At 40.4% G+C, this 15,504-nt stretch overlaps 1 protein-coding gene across 1 annotated transcript in view; it reads left to right on the top strand.

Moving 5' to 3' along the window:
• Window positions 1–15,504, top strand: part of CPQ (carboxypeptidase Q) — a gene marked incomplete at its 3' end in the record, with an annotated part of 136,473 nt that overhangs the window by 102,985 nt on the left and 17,984 nt on the right. The window contains exon 6 of the mRNA XM_080339304.1: window positions 4,139–4,340. Within this exon, the coding sequence (XP_080195430.1) occupies window positions 4,139–4,340 (202 nt within the window). The remainder of the gene's footprint in view (window positions 1–4,138; window positions 4,341–15,504) is intronic.

Below are 15,504 nucleotides of genomic sequence, written 5' to 3'. Positions count from 1 at the left end.
TCAGCCAAAGAGACCATTTCTGAATAATTTCTATCCTAGTATTTATAGAGCGCACACTATAATATATAATAGCTTCTGTCGGTGTTTCACCAGCACACCAGAATTGTGTTTTCTACCCGAATTCTTGCTCCTTGAGCTTTTAATATAAAGATGACTTATGTTCACAGTATCACAGTATGTTTGGGATTGGAAGGGACCTCAAAAGATAATCTAGTCCAACCCCCCTGCTGGAGCAGGAACGCCTAAGTGAGGTTGCACAGGAACATGTCCAGGCAGGTTTTGAATGTCTCCAGAGAAGGAGACTCCACAACCTCCCTGAGCAGCCTGTTCCAGTGCTCTGTCACCCTCACTGAGAAGAAGTTTTTTCTCAAATTTAAGTGGAACCACTTGTGTTCCAGCTTGATCCCATTACCCCTTGTCCTATCATTGTTTGCCACCAAGAAGAGCCTGGCTCCATCCTCATGGCACTCACCCTTTATATATTTATAAGCATTAATAAGGTCACCCCTCAGTCTCCTCTTCTCCAAACTAAAGAGACCCAGCTCCCTCAGCCTTTCCTCATAAGGGAGGTGCTCCACTCCCTTAATCATCTTTGTTGCCCTACGCTGGACCCTCTCCAGCAGTTCCCTGTCTTTCTTGAACTGAGAGGCCCAGAACTGGACACAATATTCTAGATGGGGTCTCACCAGGGCGGAGTAGAGGGGAAGGAGGACCTCTCTCGATCTACTAACCACCCCCCTTCTAATACACCCCAGGATGCCATTGGCCTTGCTGGCCACAAGGGCACAGTGCTGGCTCATGGTCATCCTGTTGTCCATAAGGACCCCCAGGTCACTTTCCCCTACACTGCTCTCTAATATGTAATTTCCCAACCTATACTGGAACCTGGGGTTGTTCCTGCCCAGATGCAGGACTCTACACTTTCCCTTGTTAAATTTCATCAGGTTATTCCCCACCCAACTCTCCAGCCTGTCCAGGTCTCGCTGGATGGCAGCACAGCCTTCTGGCGTGTCAGCCACTCCTCCCAGCTTAGTGTCATCAGCAAACTTGCTGATAGTACACTCTATTCCCTCGTCTAAATCGTTAATGAATATATTGAATAATATTGGCCCCAGTAATGACCCCTGAGGCACTCCACTAGATACTGGCCATCAACTAGACTCCGCACCATTGACTACCACTCTCTGGCTTCTCTCCTTAAGCCAGTTTGCAACCCACCTCACTACTCTATTGTCTAGACCAGACCTCCTCAACTTAGCTGTGAGGATGCTGTGGGAGACTGTGTCAAAAGCTTTACTGAAGTCAAGGTAGACCACATCCACCACTCTGCCATCATCCATCCACCTTGTTACATTCTCATAAAAGGCTATGAGGTTGGTCAAGCATGACTTACCCTTGGTAAAGCCATGCTGACTGCCCCTAATAACCCTCTTATCCTTGATATGCCTTGAGATGGCACCAAGGATAAGCTGTTCCATTACTTTCCCAGGGACAGAGGTGAGGCTGACCAGTCTATAATTACCCGGGTCCTCCTTCTTGCCCTTTTTGAAGACTGGAGTGACATTTACTTTCCTCTAATCCTCGGGCACCTCTTCCATTTCCCAAGACTTGGCAAAGATGATGGAGAGCGGTCTAGCAATGACTTCAGCCAGCTCCCTCAGCACCCGCAGATGCATCCCATCTGGACCCATGGATTTATGGATGTCCAGACTATTTAATTGCTCCCTAACCCAGTCCTCATTGACTAAAGCAAACTCCTCCATTGACCTGGCTTCATCCGGGGTCTCAGGGGTACAGGGCTCCCCAGGACAGCCTCCGGCAGTGTAGACAGAGACAAAAAAGACAGAGACCCCATCCTAGAACACCCTGTGGCAACGACGAATCGTCCCCTTGAGCTTTTATGAGCTCTTCTGTTTGTGCTTCAGCTAACTTGGTCTCTGCTTTCTGGGACAGCAGTGTAGGCAGAGACAAAAAAGGCATTCAGTAATTCTGCCTTCTCTGTATCTTCTGCCACCAGGGCACCCACCCCATTCATCAGTGGGCCTACATTGCCTCTGGTATTAGTTTTATCTGCTATGTATTTGAAAAAGTTCTTTTTGCTGTCCTTGACCCCTCTTGCCAGCTGTAATTCTAAGGAGGCCTTGGCTATCCTAGCTGCCTTCCTACATCCTCTAACAGCAGCCTTATATTCCTCCCAAGTGGCCAGCCCCTGCTTCCATGACCTTTAAACTCTCCTCTTCTGCTTGAGCATACCCAACAGATCCCTATTCAACCACGCAGGTCTCCTGGCTCCCTTCCTTGACTTCCTACGTGTGGGGATGCTCTGATCCTGAGCGTGGAAGAAGCAATCTCTGAATGCAATCCAGCTCTCTTGGGCCCCTTTTCCTTCAAGCAGTCTTGCCCATGGGATTTCCCCCAGCAATTGCTTGAAAAGGCCAAAGTTAGCCCTGCTAAAGTCCAGGGTTGCAATTCTACTTGCTACATTCTGAAATGTTCTTTCTGTTTTACCTGTGACTTTTGCACATCATTGATCCCTTTTACCATACAGCATGCTTTTCTTGGCCTGCTTCTCTCACACTGTTTTCAGAGGGTCAGTGAATCATGATTTCATGTTGAGACTCACAACCTGTAATACTGCACTTGATGATAGGCCTAGATAGCACGTGTCCTAATTATTTACATTTAGTATTTTGTAAACCAAATATTTTTTTCATTGTATAAAAATAATGATTGCAAATTTGGTGACAACATTGGTTATTTCTGCCTTGATTTCCAGTAGTTGGATCGGTGGATAGGCAGACTGGTTATTTTAAAGGATGAGAACATTTACAGTTACTTCTTTCTATGCAGGGATTTTGTATTAATTTTTTTAAATGCTGGTGATGTTTCTAAGTTAGAAGTGAATACTTCTCCTATGTTAGAACTTGTTTGACTGAAAAAAAAAAAGTGCTAGGAAAGTACAGTGTAAAACACATTTCTTGGCAAATTCTATAAAGAACTTTTGAAAATTTATGTGACTATCACATTCACAGCCACCTGTAGTTCATATTTGGTTTTATATCCAGAAAAATGTGAAGGAATTCTTGACTGAATTGTAGGCTTATGTAAGCTGTTAATGACATGGATCTGTTACTGACCACTATCATATATGTCTTGTAATGATTTTCATGTAATAACCATGACAGCCATAAAATTCTGGAATGAGATCCGGATATGGGAGTACAACCTACAGTAAGTTCTCTTAGTCATGTTCAATGCAATATAGTTTTTTTCTGCCTAACCTGGACATAACCTGTTTTATTTTGAAAACAAAAAAGTTATGTGCCTCTCAAAAGAAGTGAGACCTTACCTTGATGTAAAGTCCCTTAATGCTCTATTCCAATTAAACCTTTGTGACTGAGTGTTTAGAATGAATGGGAAGCAAATAAATGGCACTGGATTATATTTTTTGTTCTTTTAGATAAAGTGCACACTAAAAGCAAATGGTATTATGCTGTTTATACCCAAAATCTTAAAATTTCATGCTTCCAGCAAGGACTTACCTTGGAAGCACAAACTTCATTTAAAACAGACATTATTCCTTCAGGTCAGGAGGAACCTTGGCATTTTTGTCCTTTAACTGACGTCAGAGTTGACTGCATGGTGTATTGAAAAGAATGTGTTTCTGAAGGGGCAGCAGCTGTTTTTTAAAATGGGATGTCCTTCACAGTCTAAGCAAGCTTTGAATGTATCTATCTCATTTTAAAGCCAACCAGACTATGTACCCTTCCCCCTGCAATAGAATTTCTGAGTTTCAGGTCTGAGAAGAAAGTGAGAGCTGCAAGTGAAAACAAATATGGTGGTAATGGCTTACTTTTCTAGGTGGCACTTCAGAAGTCTTAAAGCAAGTATTTGGGGACAGCAGGCCAGTCATGTTGTGGCTTCTACAAAATATTGATGCCTCAGTACTGAACTTGAGCTGTTTCAGTTTTTTCATACAGAAATATTGGGTCCCTTTATGCTTATATACACAGGAAGCATTTCTCTGCTTTTTAAACAAATTTGATATGGTGTGCTCACAATGACTTCTAGAAGCCAGTATATGGTGCCAGTTAAAATAGCAATCACCAACCAGTATATTCTTCCCTTACATGTTTAGGAAAATATCTCCAACTTTGATATCGTCATGGAGTCTGATGAGGGCACCTTCAGGCCATCTGGACTGGGTTTTACTGGCAATGCTAAAGCTCGGGACATCATGAAAGAGATCATGACTCTGCTGCAGCCCATCAATGTTACAGATGTTTATGACAGTGCAGATGGAACGGACATTGATTACTGGATGAGAGTCGGGGTGCCGGGTGAGTGTGCTTTGCAGGTGATGCCACTGCTCCTGGGCAGTGCTCGTGGGCGATCTGGTGTTTGAAAATAGTAAGAAATGCTTTCTTTCAATGAATAAAATTTTCCATAGATAAAATACAGAAATGTTAAAAGGTGACCAGCAGAAGTAGGACATAAAGTGCATTTGAGCTGCACTTTAATAATGATATAGATTATACATAGCATAACATGCCTAAAATCTTCTTTTAGGCTTTAAGGATTTATAATAATTAATCCCAGACTGGTGGTTTATAAATAGTAAACTAAGGCAGAGGGGAATTCTCCAATGCAGAAAAAATAATTTTGTAATTATTGTTATTATTTTGAGTTTGAAATACAGAGCTTTTTCTCGCTGTTTCACATGTGGAAAAAAACAATATATTTGAGATGTGACATTTAAATGGTTATGGGGCATTAGGGTATACTAAAGGGGTAAAATTCTGCGAAGTTTGAACTGTTTTAGGGGTTTGTTTGGAGTATTGTATCCGGCTCCCAGTGAGGAGCAGCTTGTTGGCAAAGAGGCTTGCAAGCTGTGAGAGAGATCCAGCGCTGGCTGCCCCCCATGCAGGAGACCGCACACTAGCATGGGGGCTTGCAGGGCACAAGAGTCCCAGTTAGCGGCCAGCCTGGGTCAAGCCTCAGTGAATTTCCATGGCAGTTTCCACGCTTGAATAATAGTAGAAAGAAAAAAGTTTAATAACACTGATATTTAAAAAATATGATCAGTTTTAAAATTTTAAGGTTCTTTTCTTCCTGTGTTTTATGACTGAAGCAGACTGGCACATTTCTTGGGCTAGTTTTACTAGCAGGTATTATATGCTTAGCATCTCTTAATAGTTGATTAACTGCCTTGTTTTTACCTGTTCTTGTGGAAAATGCAGTGGGTCATAGAATATATGCTTCTTATTTATGGTCAGAACCCTTTGCTTCTCACTCACCTGGGGTGTACAGATTCCATGAAGTTGACTGCCTCAAAAAGTGTATGGATATCTAATTTTCAAAGCACACTATTTATGCTGGGCAAGAAGGGTGAATGAAGGGGCATTGTTAAAAAGTGAGGGATTCGTCTTCAGCTGGTGTGCTGCTTTACAGGTGAGGTGCGAGCTGTTTGGTGCAATGTCATACAGCTGTGACACTGGTGTGCACTTGGGCTCCTAGGCTCTGTAAGCTTCTGTAAGATTCCTCCATACTGTACATGAGTGTTAGGACCATGTGCTGAGTTGAGCTGAGAGCCTGTAAGCACTGCTGAGAGGCTGTAGCCATGTCCTCCACAGCCTGTAAAGACTCATGCAAAGACAACTACTATAGAATTTTGGACCAACATGTCTGTGCTGTACGTGGAATATGAGAACTCACCATGCAGCCTGTGTTCAGAAAATGCAGGTGCATCCAAATGATTTCCTGCGTAAGTGTTGGGAAGAGAATGTGGAGGACAATATGGTGAGTCATCAGGGACTTCCGTAGTGCTTCTCATCTGAAGTTGACAGATTATAGAAGGAAAGAGAAGAATTTAGCATTCAAATGCCTTGTTTTCAGTTGATGATGTGAGTGGCATTTGTGATGACTGTGTATTGAGCTCTTGTACACCACTGTTCATCAGCTGAGGTGGATCTGGAGCAGAAACAGCTACGGCTTAACATGGTCCTCTTGATTAGTCACCTGAGCTACATGTGTAAAATACATTCAACAGGGCAGAAATGGGAGCCCTCTCCCATGCTCATCCATACTTCTCAGAAAGAATAAACCATGAAAAATATCATAATCTATAAGCTCAACCTTGGGAAAATATCAATAAATGAAAACTGAGACCCATGTTTTTAAATAAATCTGATTTGTTCTGCTATTAAAAATTTGGCACATTAATTGGTGACGGGGGTTTTTTGCTGTCTGAAGCTTTGATTCATTTAGCTTCCCGTTAAGCAAATAACAAAGTGTTCTTGCAGAATAAAGGAACAGTGATTTGTTTTTTCCCCATTGAGCCCTGGTAAGAAGGAATTATTTCCCCTAAATAATTTCATCTGCTTTAAATTGTTTTTCATACTCTATGAGGGAGAAGTCTAAGACATCTTGTGATCCTCACGCTTTGTCTGCTGTATTCTCACTGCTCAAATGAGCCCTTATGGTATATAATAACATTGGAACAAATTGAACACACTGTAATAGCTTTTATAATTTTGTCCAATTTAAACAAGCAGTCAAGCGTTGACACTTCATCCATTTTATTTAAATATTTTATTGAAAATACACTTGGTGGCTTTGTTATTGCAACAGTGAGAGAAAATATAGGTGTATTTCTTGAGTGATAAGTCTGGTTTCTGGCATCACTTCTATATATTTTTTGTCCTTTTTGGTGTTAAATAGATTCTGGGATTTGCCTTTTTAGATGCAATTAAAATTCTGCTCCTCCTGCTCCTTTTGATCTGAGAGGTCCACAGAGGGCAACAGAATGTGTGTTTTTCAGGGCTGTTCATCGCTGCTCCTGAAACAGGCAAAGTAACTTCTGACTTCTTACTCTCTGTGATTTCCAGTATGTTTATTTTTAATTGGCATGCAATGAAATGTTATTTGTAATGTTACTTCAACGTATTTGCAAGAAAACAGCGGTGACTACTCTGAGACTGTAGGATGAGAGAGGCCAGGAGAGTTTCAGGTGCTTTGCAAACCGTAGACTGAAACTGAAATAGTACCTCTAAAGCACAAGCAAGGTGATCTGCACCAAACACAGCAGATTAATGCTTTACGACTGCAGAGTATTAGAAATATTTCTGTCAATGGCCTTTACATTGGATTATTTTGAGAACAGTTCAGCCCAGCAATGAGGAATGTCTGTGACTGTGTTTTTCTATTGATAGCCAGTTTTCAGCTACTGAAAATATTTGTATAACATTTGTTTTGCTTTTTCATGAAGCATAAATCAAGTGAAATGTTGGTTTGGGGTTTTTTTCGGTGTCGTATTTTATGCTGTCGTTTTACAGTTTGAGGTGACCATTGGGCCTAAGACTGCTCCTTCATTAATTATGCAATTGTCTTTCTCAGCTTTCTGTTTAAGGGCTCACTTACATATTTGTTTTTAGTTAGAGATACATCTAAACTGTGGCACGTTAAGCTGTTATTTTCCAACACTGAGTCCTAATCAGTCTTGACCGTAATTTGCAAAGATAGCTGGGGAAATGCCTTGGCTGGGTTTATTTGTTTGGTTTCTTTAAGTGCTTTCTCACAACAGGCTTCTTCAGTGTCTGAAAGGGTTAAAAAACATTGAGCAAGCCCTGCTAGACCAGTTCTCAGGTATTTTTATTGAAAAAGCAAAGTATGATCACAAGGATGCTTTGAACATGATCTAGAGCAGTTCCTAAGGCAGTGACCAGGGCTGAGTCAGCCTTCCTTGCAAATCTGCAGAAATTGAGAAGGGGAATGAAGTGATTGTATTTGCATTATGGCATCCGGTGAACATCAGTTCAGCTTTACATGTTGGGGAGAGGAAAACTATTTTTGCAGAGGGAAGGCTGTTGTGACACAGTATTTCCAGAAGAGCTGGTTCAAGGATGCTCCTTTCTGGCAGGCTCATTGGGAAGTTATCTGTTGCTGCAGTGCTCATGATGGGAACACTTGTCTCTTAGAAACTGAGCTGTATTTGAGATCAAGCTGACCCAGGACATCAAACAACTCCCAAAAGGCGTGTGGCAACTCCTCTATTTAAAATTCAACCAGTGACCTAAAGGTGAAACTCATTTTTACGATGTCACTCTGAACCTTGATGATTGTTCGTGTCTCTCTGTCTCCACAGTGATGGTGTCTTGCTTTTTTGTTACATTACACAAGAGGAGGAATAATTCTTCCAGAAACTAATAAACCTGTAGTTCATCTAAATTTAATGTTTCTTCAGAAATCAAAAATTCATTGCTAACCCAATCTCTTCATCATTTTCTTGGAGGTGGGAAACAAATACTATCATATATCATTCCTCTCATTTTTATGTTTTCATAATGCTTCTTTATTACCTTCATCTAAAATAAGATGTATTTTGGCCATTAGACACCAGACTTGGACATTCCTTTCTTATTACCTAAGAGGTCAAATCCTTCAGTTTCACCGCTTCTCTGGAGCACACTGCCACCGATCTATCCTTCCATCCCCATCATCCCTTGTAACACCAAACTCCAGAGCGAGCCTGCCAGCAGGCTGAGGCGAAACTTGCTCTTCTGCTCAGTGTCAGCCAGGGGCGTTTGAGAAAGTGATGGGAAAATGGGAAAACTCCCTGACTTGACGTGGCCAGCTGGCATGAAGAATTGGGTAAACTCTCTATTTGCCAAGCTGTAAGTAGGTAAACTCTGCTCATGCTCAGCTATATCACTGATTGGAAGTGATCCTCCACTGTGACGCAGGGAGCATTGCCCCTCAGTACCTGTGTCATACTCTCTGCAGACTTGGACAGACTCTTTGGATCCAGTTTCTCACTGCTTTTTATTGCAAAAAGAATAAAAACTGTAAGGAAAAAGAGGAAAAATCAGCTTGACATAGTCTAAGACTTCATATGCCAATACTGAAAAGCCTTTGGCTTGATTCTGTACAGGAAAATGATGTTGCACTTGAGAAAGACCTTCCTATAAGATGAAGGAAAGAGAAAAAGATTTCCTTAAAAATAGGTATTAAACATAATTTCCTCACTTTAATGTGCAGCATTTGTGTAATTGGTAGTCTGAGATGTTTAGCTGAGGGCATTATGTGGAGAGCTCCAGTTATCTGACCAAGTAACTAACACGAGTGAAATGTCTCCTGCTCACTCATGGAGCAAAACGTTGGACAAAAGCCCCAAAAACTACTCACAACACAAGCTTTACACACAGTGTTCCAAGTGCTTGAATGATTTTAGTTACTCCATAGATGCTGCATTTCTCTACCTGCTGAGTGCCCACTGTTCTGGACGTGTTGAAGCACAACACCACCACCAGCCACTATAGGCCTGGTTTATTTTTGGGTGGAAATGAGGGGTAAGGGGCTTATGGTCTACACCTATATCTTGCCTGAATCTTGATCTCAGTAAGCCTGAGATACATCAGCAGTGTTGTGTGATAATTAGCAACATTATATTGCCTTTTCCAGGTCATTTGTTTCCTTTTAAATATCTTATTTTATCATCCTGAAAGGAAATAGGGTGAATGAGTGCGTTCCACTGCAGAATTCAAATTTTCTGCAACTTGGGAGGTATTAAATTAAACCAGTATGCTAAGAGAACAATTATAATTGCTTGGCATTTAAAGAACCTAGTATAAGTGCTACAGCTATTAGAACCATTTAAAGTCTTGATTGCAGTTAGAACTGTGTGTATTAATCTGTAAAATAATTCATCTCTGCTCTAATTTATCATTGTTCCACAAAAATGGTCTTTTGAAATGAGAAATTACTCTAGAGTAATTAAATAAATGTAATATGCTGCAACTTTTTATGAAGGTGGATACCTTAAAAAGCTCATAGTATAACATAATATCTCAGTTATATTAGCCTTTCATATGACCTTCTCAGCTTTTAATAAAGTTAATAAAGTCTTTGAGACTAACCATTTAATGAAAGGGCTAGTCTGCAGATTATGGTATGTTTTCATATTAGTTGATCTATTTGACTACCAGACAAGCTTGACCATACTTTACATATAATTCTTTCCACCTTTGTTCTGCTTGGGCTGGAGTCTTGTTTTGGCACATTGGAACGTGGGACTACCAGTGATTATCAGGAAGCATCAGAATTGCAAGCTGGTGTGTTCATGTAGAGTGGACACAGACCGTGCAGATGTTCAGCTGGGACAGGACTGTTGGAGGGACGGATGGAGTTGGGTGATTAGGCACAGTGCCTGAGTGCAAATTTTACTGGTAGTTTTAAGAAGGCTTTTGTAATATATTTCTCATTAGAGCATGTACATTTCTAATGATGCAAGGACACAGGGTGGACATGTGAACTCAAAAATAATGTGTCATCTTTGAGGTGAAATAATTCATGCCTGCTGCAAAAACTTTAAAACTTTTCATTCACACTTATATTGACAAAAATGAAGCCTGCTTCTGAATGAACTCACTGATGTCTACCTTAACTCTGAACTCCCACTGTTCAGGAATATCTTTTAAGAGTAATTTATTAGAAAGTGATTGAAATACTAAGAAGAGAAAGGCTGACGCAATCAAGGGTGAATGCTACAATTACTAGGAGGTAGTACTAAGTGGTTTTACTTCACTCAACATTAGTGACATTTTAGTGCGAGCAAAATCACAAAAGAGCTGCAGGAAGACTTGAAAGTCTAGAAATTGTACCTTACAGTGAGACATGAGAGACATTAAATCTCTATTTATGCAAAACTGTGTTAAGTGATGACGTAGCTACAGCATACGTATTAGGCCAGGGAAGCAATTTGTCTAGTTACAGCACGTTTTTCCCTTGTTTTAAAAAATAGTCTATTAGCAGGTCAGTCTGTCTGAGTCTAAACAAATTCCACGTGGAAGAAAGCAAACACCTTCTTCCAGTAGGGTCAGTGAGCTGCGGAAGCACCTTGTAGACTTGGTGAATTCTCCATCATTTTGAATATGTAAAACAAGACGTGTGTGTCCTTCAGAAAATAAAGGGTAATTCAAGCAGGAGGAATGGGCTTGATGCAGTAGTTACAAGGTGAGGATTGAGGATCTTTGCCATGTGTTATTCAAAAGGTGTGATTAGATGGTAATGGGGCTTACTGGCCTTAAAAAAATCTATGACTGCCAGTAAATCTTACGAGCATTTTCCATCATGAAATACCTCTTTCCACATTTAATCCTCATTACAATTAAAAAAATCCTAATTGCAGTTAAAAAATAGAACTATTGTTCACTTGCCAATCCCAGAGTAAATTTGAACTGTGAAACCAAAAATATTTGCAAAACTCTATCATACATTGCTCAACAGCTTCAATTTCTTACTTTATTTCTAGTTATTATTTTTACTTAGGTATCTGTGACGCATTTTATTTGACAAAGTTTCCTTGGTGGTCATAAGCTAAGAATAACAGCACACTGGTTTAGCAGCTCATAATACATAGCACTTAAAATTTGCCTTCCAAAAATCTGAAGCAAGTCAGCTTTAAAATAATCATATTGGAATATTACAATAAATTAGTTTGAAACATTGGCATTCTGATAGGCTTTTATAATCCTAGACGAAGTAAAATTCAAAATTGCTCCAATGCATTCAACACTGTACAAATACTAAATAAGCTCATTAATCTAATAAGGAAAACTTAAATGAAGGTGTTTCAAATAAAATCATAAATTCTAATGGTTCTTGTACTTTTTGGCAAACGGACTTCCTTCTCTTAAAGGTACTTTGTCACTGTTCCCTCTGTGAATCTCAGTAAGGTTGATTTTTTTTCCTGCTTTTAGATGCTCGCTCTTAAAAAAATTACATGAGGTGGATTGGGGTAAAAGACCCTGTTATTCAGTAGATTCCTCTGTAACCAAACAAAATTCCTAAATGTTTCAAAAATCATCAGTAAATTTGCCTCTGCCACTCACCTTGTTAGCAGGAGAATATGCTTTGTCTCAGAAAAGAAAGACTGAAAAATATCTAACTGAGAATCTCATTTGGATTTGGGGTGTGGTTGTTTTTATTCTGGCTGTGCCTCTGAGAGGCATATTAATTCTCTATTGTTTGCTGCATAGGAAAGCTGAATTCTGTTGCTGTGGGTGGGAATATTCTTTTCATATGGAAGTATTTGCCATTTGTTAATCCTAAAAAACCAAGTGACCTACATTAACACACAGAGCTCAGTGTTAACATGTTAAATATGCAATTGGGAAGTACAAGTTAGTTAATCCTTATTCCTAGAACTGTCCCTGACTTTGCTGAAGCTCATGCAAATAATGAAGAAAAAAAAAAAAGATTTAATTTGTATTCTGTAAGGAAGTTGGAGGTGGGAAGCATTTACTGCATTTACTGATGGAAAAGCGTGAAAGTTAAATGTGATTGTCTCCACTTTTTTTTTCCTTTCTTTTTGGAAATTGACTGTATGAAAAATTAGAAACATTCATAGTGTGGACATGTTGTAAGATTTCCAACCAACTGGGTAGTGATCCAGAATGGCTGTTAAGAATAACAGCAGAAATATCTGTGAATTTGTGGATTTTGTTTCTGGAAAATGGCATCAGTATTAAACCTGAAGAAAAAAGAATTCATTCAGTAGCGAAGCATTCCAGGAAGACCACATGTAATCTGCTCTTAATGAGAAGGACACAGGTTAAACAGATTAAGATCTGGCTTGCAGCTCTCCAAGTAGTTTCCTATATGAAGTCATTTGATGAGTGTTTCTAATAGGATTCTTCAGGGACTGGTACATCCTCAACTGTTCAGAGTTTCCATTGGTGGTTTGGAATCAAGTTTAAAATCACAACACAACACAGCTGAGGTAATTGCTATTGGAATGATAAACAACAATGAGAACAAGCTGATCATCCAGCGGGGTGATGATGATAGTGTGAGTTCGCTCTGTCCACTTTGTTCATACCATCATTGTGCTGGAGTCCCCAAAGAAGATGCGCTATTTAGAAAAATCACTTACTTAGACCTGTTGGGTACCCTATTGCTAATGTAGTCTCATGTTGCCGTCATTGGCACAGAGTCTCACTGGTGCCTTCTGTCCACCAGGGCCTGCAGGTCCTGTTCTGCAGAACTGCTATCCTGTTCATGCACCTCCAGCCCATACTGTTGCAGTGGGTTGTCCTCTTCCAGTACAGGACTCTGTTCTTGTCTTTGCTGACTTTTCTGAGGTCCTTGTCAGGCCACCCCTGGATTTTGATCTCTCTGCCCAGCAGCTCTGCCTGCCAGCATACACAACTGCTTCTTCCACAAATTTAGTGAAGATGCAGTCCATCCTTGTCTGGGTCATTTCTCAAGATGCAAAGGGTACTGGCCTCGTATTGACCCTAGAGGATCACACCATTCATAACCAGCCACCAGTTAGACCTCAAACTCTTGATGGCTACCTGTTGAGCCCAGAGGTCCACTCAGTCCTCCACCCACTTTTATTCCACCCCTCCAGTCAGTAATTTTCCTGGGGACTGAGATTAGTTTGTTTGGCTTGTAGTTCTCTGGATCCTGCTGCTTTGTATTTTACAGTGAGCTTAACATTTGCCTTTATTCAGTCATTGGGGACTTCACCTGATTGCCACAGCTTTTCTGAAATGATAGAAAGCAACCTCTCAGTGGTATTGCCCAGCTCCCTCTTGCGGCCCATCCAGTACCATTAATTTGTATTTGTCCCGTTTACTTCACCAATCCCTGGTTTGTTCTTCCTAGACCATGAGCAGTACCTGCTCCCCCTTCTCTCCAGCTCCTGTGCCAGGCAGAGACCTGGGAGTTACTGTAAAGACTAGACCACAGTGATTACTTTTTTACTATTCTTTTGTTACTCATTATAGCTACTATAGCGAATAATATAGCACTTCCACAGCATTATTTTCCCCAGACAATCTAAAAGTTTTACAGGGAAAAGAGGCTGTAAAAGCATCATGACTGACTGGGCAAGGCACATTGAAGGTTTGAACCAAGTATGTTTTTGATTCAGGATCAGAAAGGTTTTTAGTGACAGAGCTCTAGATGTTACTCAGAAACTCATCCCTTCCATAAGCAGCAAACTCATCGTTCTTGCATTTGCAGGTGACATTTTAGGTGTAAATGTCTGAGGCTTCTGAAGAATGCTTTTGACAGTAAACCTAGCTGAGCAAATACAAAGCTCAGAAATCGTTTATAGAGACACCTTCCTCAAAGGAGCAAGTTCAAAATTATGTCAGTGGCACTCTCTCCAGGAAATCATTAACATTTATAAACTTCAAAATGGGAACCCTTCTAACTGTTTATCTTTAAAACTGATTCTACAGATTTGGTCCTTTTTGCTACTGAACTTCTGAAGTGCAGAAAGTGAGCATCTTTCCCCCACTCCGAGATATCTCTCTTTCTAAAGAGACTATATCTGCTTTAATGTAATAATTCCAGTCAATTCAGCCAGAAAAAAACACTGACTGTGAATGAAACTGGATATACGTTTGTATTTTGAAGTAGCAAATGCTCAAGAAAGGAACACAAGCTGTATAGGAATGCAAGAGAGAAGGTATGGGGTCACCCTTCTGGCTACAGCATGAGCTGCTATCGTCACTGAATAGTTTTATGCTTCCTCAGTTTCCCTAATGATAGCAGCTAGATGAGGGGCATTGAGAAGCTACTTTTTGTCTGTAAGGTGCAATAAAGAGGAAGGAAACTTCAATACCTTCCTAATTAAGCTGGTCCATCTTCTGCTGGAATCATCAGACCTTGTATTTATTTAGTACAAGAGCAGCTTTATCTGATCAAATGTTATGGATGCGTTTAAAGAAAATAGCAGCGTATCTGGAAAGAGCTTCCTACAAATGTGTTTTGAGGACACATAAACAAATCTGTCTGCAAGGACAATGCATATACCTCAATGCGAGCAGGAGTTTGTTCAAGTTCTCCATCCAAAGAGCCAGAAAACCTAATTAAGAATTATTATCCATCAGGGCCAGTCTGTCCACAGCTCTTGGCTGTTTGCAGTGCCCGTGACAGCGCTGTCTCAATCACCATGTAGGGCTTGGATATCCACCAAAGAAAGTGGGCACTTTTCCTGTTGCTTAGCTGGCTAAACTGGATTTTAAAACAGTTCAGTTCTATTAGCTTTATTAAACCTTAGCTATGACCTCTGGGACAGCAGAATTTTAGTAGTTGCTGCTGCTGTTTTTAAAGAAAGCTGTAGTCAACAAATGACTGGAAGCAGAGAGTTTCAGACTCTGGTCTCCAGACTCTTGAGGAATTGTATATTACTCTTAAAAATTTACAGCTTGATCTGCTACTAAGAAGAGAGCAACTTTTTTGTCAGTTGGCTTGATTATCCATCTGTTGTTGTTTGGGACCATCCATGTGTTAGAAAATGTTTATGGATTTTAAAATTAGAAGCAGTTGAAAACCATTAATGTCACATCATGGAAGGGAAAGAAGTTGAGCAGCTTTGTTTCTCAAAGGGTAGATTCTCCATCCCTGTGAGCAGAGACATGAAGGTTTAGAGTACTGGCATTTTTACAGCTATCCCCAGTTCCCTTGGGGATGTGTACCATACAAACACTG

Source organism: Nesoenas mayeri (genome assembly GCF_963082525.1).
Source record: "Nesoenas mayeri genome assembly, chromosome: 2".
Classification (NCBI taxonomy): domain Eukaryota; kingdom Metazoa; phylum Chordata; class Aves; order Columbiformes; family Columbidae; genus Nesoenas; species Nesoenas mayeri.
The sequence above is the reverse complement of the archived record's forward strand: the minus strand, read 5'-3'. Positions and strand labels throughout refer to the sequence as shown.